This window comes from Antrostomus carolinensis, unplaced genomic scaffold (assembly GCF_000700745.2).
Source record: "Antrostomus carolinensis isolate BGI_N321 unplaced genomic scaffold, ASM70074v2 scaffold14699, whole genome shotgun sequence".
In the NCBI taxonomy this organism is placed as follows: domain Eukaryota; kingdom Metazoa; phylum Chordata; class Aves; order Caprimulgiformes; family Caprimulgidae; genus Antrostomus; species Antrostomus carolinensis.
Window position 1 is genome coordinate 16,836 of NW_010340762.1, and position 6,315 is coordinate 23,150.

Sequence of the window (6,315 nt, forward strand, 5' to 3'; positions counted from 1 at the left end):
GAGAAGATGTGCTTTATCAGAGGATTAATTTAAAGCAGCCTCAAACAAAGGAAGAGAGCTGGGCCAAAATCAAAACCACAGAGAAAATTCAGTGTTAGACCTAACTTTTGCAGCTGAGACCCATTTCCAGAAAGATGTTCAGCCCTGGCTGGAATATGACTGTTTCTAAGCATGGCCTGATTATGAGAGGTCTCAAGAGCCTCCGGTTTCCACTGACCTTCTGAAGATCAGGATCTCTGGCAGCCCTGTGCTAGAGCATTCTCTTTCTCACATGGCTATGGACCAGGTCTTGATATCTTCACTTCAGTGAAACCCTTCCCTGAAGACAGTGGATGTTTTTTTCCTGAGCAAAAAATGACAAAGATGAATTGAGCTTCCCAGGGCTTGGTCTAAGGTGGAAATGCCCAAATATGAAATGAGGCTGGACTCTTCAGGTCCTGTGAGAACCTCATTGGAGAAGTATTTTCTGAGCTACTTCCTTTCTTCAATAAAGAAAGTCTGAGGGGTTTGCTACAACGTTTAGAGTGTGAGAAATCACAGTGGCTCTTTCCAGAGGTAGAACGGTCTTTTTATTCACTGTACACACAGAGAATCAGTTGGTGTTACAAAATCAGCTCCTACCCAGAGCAGTGAGGTATGGGTACACAGCAGACAGTGAGCTTCTGCTCTTCTCTTCACGCCCAATGGACAGCCCTAGGGGACAGTGGAGCTCATATGCACAAGTGCTGTCAACATTATGACTGAAGGGGACATGGAAGAGTTGCAAGCTGTATAAATACACGTGGGTAAGAAGCACACAGCTCACGTGGTGAATGGTGTAACAGTCCATTGTTAAGTGCACATGCACTGCCAGTACCCAGGTGTCTTTCCTTACTTGGTGTCAACAACTCACTGGAGTCAATGCATCACCCACTCTCGAGTTCTCACGTAATAAAACATCTGTCTCATGATCTCCGGAGAGGCTTTTCCAAGACCTGGCAATCAGAACCTCTTCCATAGAGACCCCATGGATTAGCCATCCAGCCTGGATACCATCAGCAGGGATTGGGTTGAGCCTGTAAAATCCCTAGAGCAGGGTTTTTAACTTCATTTATCCTTACACAGTTACAAGCACCCTGATGGTGCCTCTAAACACAATTAATAACCACCATGCACTGTGAAAGAGCATATTGACTACTCTGATGCTACTACTCTAAAGGTCCTTTCTATCTCCACAAAAACAGTCTCACGCCCACACGGGAGGTGAGACAATCCACTAACTGTCACTACAACTCTAAAAAGCCACGGGTGCTGTCACCGAGTCACATCTGCAATGATGGCAGCATCTGGCTTCATTTCATTTGCTTCACAGACAAGTGAAATTCCCAAGAGCTCCCACTCCAGACATATATCTGTAGGAGTCAGCATGCCTGGAGCATGAATCTGAGCAGACTCAGTGTCTTGAAGCATCGTGACCAAAGGCTCCAGGCTCAGCACTTACAGAAGAGACCCTGAGGGTCATTTTCAACAAAAGCCTTGAGCTCAGAGCTGAGCTTTGCAACTTGCAAACACTGGCAGAGCAGACAGAGATTGTCCACTTGCCTTGGCCCCAGTGTCAGACCCAACTGCCACAAAACACAGCATGATGGTCAAGGAAGCAGAGCGGAGCCGTCCGTGCTGACAAGCCCTTAGGTGACCTGAAGCAGAGTCTGCCTGTGGCAGGGACTGTCCTAATGCCATGGACCAGCAACAAGCAGGCAAAAACAGAGAGGGTCCTACCAGCTCTGTGGTTCATCACCGTGGGTGTAGATCAGCATGCGAGCATTACTCTGCTTCACCTTTCACCTCCTGTCACTAAAGCTACTGTGGAACTACTCACAGAGCAAAGCAGTCACTACCAAAGACATGCTCGTAGCTACGTGCATCAGTCTACAACATTCCTCTACTAAACACTACTTCACTTCCCAAACCCCCCTGAAATCAAAGCAGATGTCCTGTTTGTGAGGCAGGACTCTGCACTGGACCCCCTGGGTACTGCAGCTGCTGGTACCCAGCATCCAGCTGCACCAGCCTGTGTGTGCAAATAAACCCAAGCCACATTCCTGGCTGGTGTAAATCCTCACACCTCCCTGAACTCCTCTGAAGAAACAACAAGTCACATTAGCTGGCAGCTCAGCCCCTGATCTCCAGGGATTGCTCTGCTCCTGGTGCAACGCACATGCTACATCCGTACCCAGGCACCAGCTCCATCAACAGCCCCATCCCAGGCTCTGACAGGGACGTTCTGATGTTGGTCAACTAAAGTGATCATGCACCATACCAGAGGAAGATGATATATAGATATTTTCCAACATGACATTGCTCAGGAGCCACAGAGCAGCTGGTGGATAGACCCTTCTAACAGACAGCAGTCAGCCTCCAGCAGTGTCTCTCAGACCCAGTACAACCCCTCTGGTACCCCAGCTATTCGAATGGGACCACAAATTGCTGGTGGCAGCAGGAGCTCAGCTCCCAGGGCAGCAGGGCAGTAAGGACAGGCTGTAGTCCCCCTGCCACTGCTCACCATAGCTGCTACCTGCCTCGGCTGCTGGGGGAACACAACCCTCCAATCCAGCAGTTACAGCCCATTTTTCCTCCTTTCTGTCTCCCAGAAGAGGGGGAAAACAAACGTTGTCAAGCCAGTGGCCCAGAAGAAGGCAAAGAGATCAATGCACAACACACTTCCCAAAAGCCTGAGAAACACTCTGAAGGCTGAAAGAGGATTTTACAGTACCTCAGTTACAGCATCCCAGCCACAGCAGCCAGGGCTCTCTCTGGGTTCACAGAGACCCCCCCAATGAAATGAGGCTGTCCTTTGAAGGACAGAAAATAGAGCACTCCTTTCTCCCATGTCCACAGAAAATTAGTCCTATCAAAATACTTCAGTAACTAGAAATAAATTATTCCCCTTTTTCCTAATCAAAATTAAAAGCAATCATGTAAAAATCAAATAAAGTAAAACTCCCAGAAGAAGCCACAATGAGAAGAGGGGGATCTGGACTTAGTGAGTAGTTTTGTTCTGCATTATACAAAGCAAACAGAAAATATGATAAGAGAACCACTGATGGAACCTGGAATAAAGCAGCAAGACAACCAGCTACCCACACTGAAATGGTGCAGACTCCTCTGTCTTTGCAAAGAAAGGCTGTGCCACCTTCCTCTTCCAAACTAGCTCAGGACTGAGGCAAAAAGAACAGGAGCCCAAAGAGAAAGGCTGCAGCAGACAGAAGCAAAGAACAGGTCCGTTGCACGGGTCACAGGAGCAGGAGCGGATGTAGGGAGTGAGAAATAACAGAGCAGTGTCCTGGGCTCGTGACAGAAGGATGCTCTTGCACATCAGTAACCAGCAAAAAATCCCACTTGGCTCAAACAAGAGTATCCTTTTTCAGCTGAGGTAAAGCAAACCTTATTTCCCTTCTTCTCCAGTAAAAGAGTGAAGCTTAAGAAAAGTACCCTTATCAAGACAATGTAATTAATTCTTATAATTCAAGTAAATTGCAGTAACTGCTGGGCAGCTGTATCCAGAGGAAGTGGGGACTGTGCTATAGAGGTGTCAGGATCTGCCCCAGCACCTCTGGCAGCTCCTCTGCAGAGATGGTTATCGTCTTTATATGGGTTTTTCCTGGAAATCCTTTCCCGTGCAGCGATGTCTCCGATGCCTGTCCTAACTGCACCCACATTAAAATATACCCAAAGGAAGAAGACAGAGCTTCAGCATCACCATGTATTGCTAAACCCTGGATTCGTGTGTTACACCTGGGAAGGGCCACACCAGAGAGCATTACTAAAAACCCATAATGTGTGATGGCAGGTTACCCCCAGGCATGAGGCCGGCAGCTCCCCATCTCCCATGAGATCAGTGCAGGCAAGGAGCTGGCATGTCAGCTCTGTCCCTCCTCACCCCACCCAGAGAGCAGCTCCCAACATCCTCAGTTCGTGATTAGGCATCGTTCCAAAGAAAGGCTACCTAGCCAGGCTTGTAAAGCAGCACTGAAAGAGCCAGCACCTCTGCAGAAAAATAAAATAACATTTTAAAAAAATAGGGGGACTGTGAGATATTTGGTTGAGGAAGAGAGAGGGGCCAACGCACTGAGGTCTAGCTGCTGGTGTGAGAAGAGGGCACAGCCCACTGCAGCCCCTGAGATTTCCAGTTGCTGCAGTGTCCAGGGAAAGTGTGGTGTAACAGAGAGGGAAGCGGGCAGAGGGAAGGGTAGAGTGGGTTTCTGTATCTTCACCAAACATGTCAGTCTCCAAGATCGGTTACCCCAAGCTTGTGTGTTTCAGAGAGCCTGTCCCTCTAGGGTCCCCGTGAGCTTCTCTTCATCCATTTGCTTCTGCTGCTGGTGGATCCGGGCATAGGAAATGGCATCTCCCCTGCAGAGAGAAGGGACAGCATGGGCACGTGAGCTCCAGGTGCCCACCATGGTGGGTAAACACCTGGCACAGGGGTCTCCCAACCAGGGCCAGGGCCACTACATGTTGAGGGATGTCAGGAGTGAAATGAGACTTGCTGGCCCTCTCTGATATCAGCTTGTCCCACCAAAGCTGCTCACTGCCCCCAGAGCTGAGCTCATCCATCCAACAGCTCCAGAAAGGTGGTTGGGATACAAAAGGCAACGTAGAATGAGCTCCCAAGGAAAAGAACAGAGCTTCAGCAAACCCTAGGACTTTGAGATGATGTCAGTGAGATGTTCTCCAGCAGCATTTACACCTGAAAGCATGCTTAGAACAAGAGGAAAGCATGGCTCAGGGAAGCGGATAGGGGTGAGGGCTGGAGGTCCACCTTCCCCTTCTCTCCCCTCCCCAAGCAGACAGATCTCTCTTACTTTTTGCCGAGCGCCGACAGGCCATAAAGCACTCCAGTGGCAAACGCAATGGCATTTCCAAAGAGCGTGGTCAGTGTCAGGCTAAGCATGACCGGGAACACAGCCATCCTGGAAGAGAGAGCGAGCCCTCAACGCTGGGCTCCACTCACCGCGGGATGCGGGGATGCTCATCCATCACAGCAAGCCCACATGCATCCCAACACAATTCCCAGGATGGCTTTGCCACCACAACACACCCCAGGAGCATCCTCACCCGCAGTAGAAAGCAGCTTTCTGCCAGGGCCGCAGCTTGTCCGCCCTCGCGGAGACGGCATTCGCAAACTCGATGAACTGGCAGCAGAAAGGGGCTTCGCACAGGAACAGGACGAAGGCGTTGAGCCTCCAGATAGAGGAAACCAGAGTTAATCCTGCTCAGGTGGCCCAGAGCAAGGGTCAGTAATGCCCCCCAACCCCCAGAGACCCACTGCTCCCATGCCCAAATGCAGGCAGAAGGGAATGGTGGGGCTGGACCCCACTGCGCTCCCTCCCTTCTTCTTGATAATTCCCAAACTCTGGTGCCTCAGATTTATTTTGGATAAAGGTATGCCAGTTCTTACCTAAAAAGGAGTGGGGGAAGGGGTAGGAAGAGAAGAATAATATAAATAGAATGAACCCAGCATCTCAACCCACCCAATGGAGCAAGATCTGGCAATTCACAGACCAGCACCGTCCTGCCTCCAGAGCCCGACGGACATTTCATTCATGACCACTGCCTGAGCAGGGCAGCTCTGCCCCTTCCCCACTGTCGTCTAACTAACCAAACCTCCCTCCCAGCAGAAAAAAGAAAAGAAACTCTGCTCACATCATCCACACACCAGCTGCGATGTTCAGGGGGTTGATGGTGACACAGTTCCAGAGACCAGCGATGGCACAGGCTGGAAAGCAGAGAGGCTTTCACTGACCATGAAGACCAACCCAGTGCACCCATGGGAGAACAGGGCTGGAGCCTAGCAGGTAGGGCTGGCTTGTCCTCCCAGCTCTGCCCTGCAATAAGACCTTGCAGCCACACTGGCATGATCCTGCCCTCTGTATTTTAGGTTCTTTTGCAGAGCAGGGGCTGCCCAGAGGAGCCCTTGCCTTGGCCAGTACCTCTAGGCACTGCAGAGCAGCCCAGCGCAGGAGGGCAGGTGGAAAGGTCTGATGGCCTGAAGACGAGCCTGGGATGGCGGGGAGAAAGTTTCTTCCCAGCTCCTCCATCCTTTTGCTCCAAACACTTGATGTCTCAGCATGACACTTGCACAACTATTTCACTTGTGTAGAACAACAGACCATTTGTTTTTACATTGAGACAGGTATGTGTCACCCTGGCTTTTATTTGCTAAGGAATTACCTCTTTGCCCCAGGATGAACAAAGAGGTCCCAGCAGGCACCTGTCTGAATAGCACAGGGAAAGGTCAGCAAAAACATGACTGGCAGCACCAAGGCACATGGG

The 6,315-nt window shown here is 50.2% G+C and overlaps 1 protein-coding gene across 1 annotated transcript; it reads right to left on the reverse strand.

Moving 5' to 3' along the window:
* Positions 1–4,298: 4,298 nt before the first annotated feature.
* On the reverse strand, positions 4,299–5,758 carry CACFD1 (calcium channel flower domain containing 1; the record flags this gene model as incomplete). The annotated part of the gene is made up of 4 exons (XM_010176277.1): positions 4,299–4,392; positions 4,845–4,952; positions 5,098–5,223; positions 5,686–5,758. Coding segments are annotated over 4 exons (401 nt in total), but the record flags the coding sequence as incomplete, so codon positions are not given.
* Between the last annotated feature and the right edge of the window lie 557 nt (positions 5,759–6,315).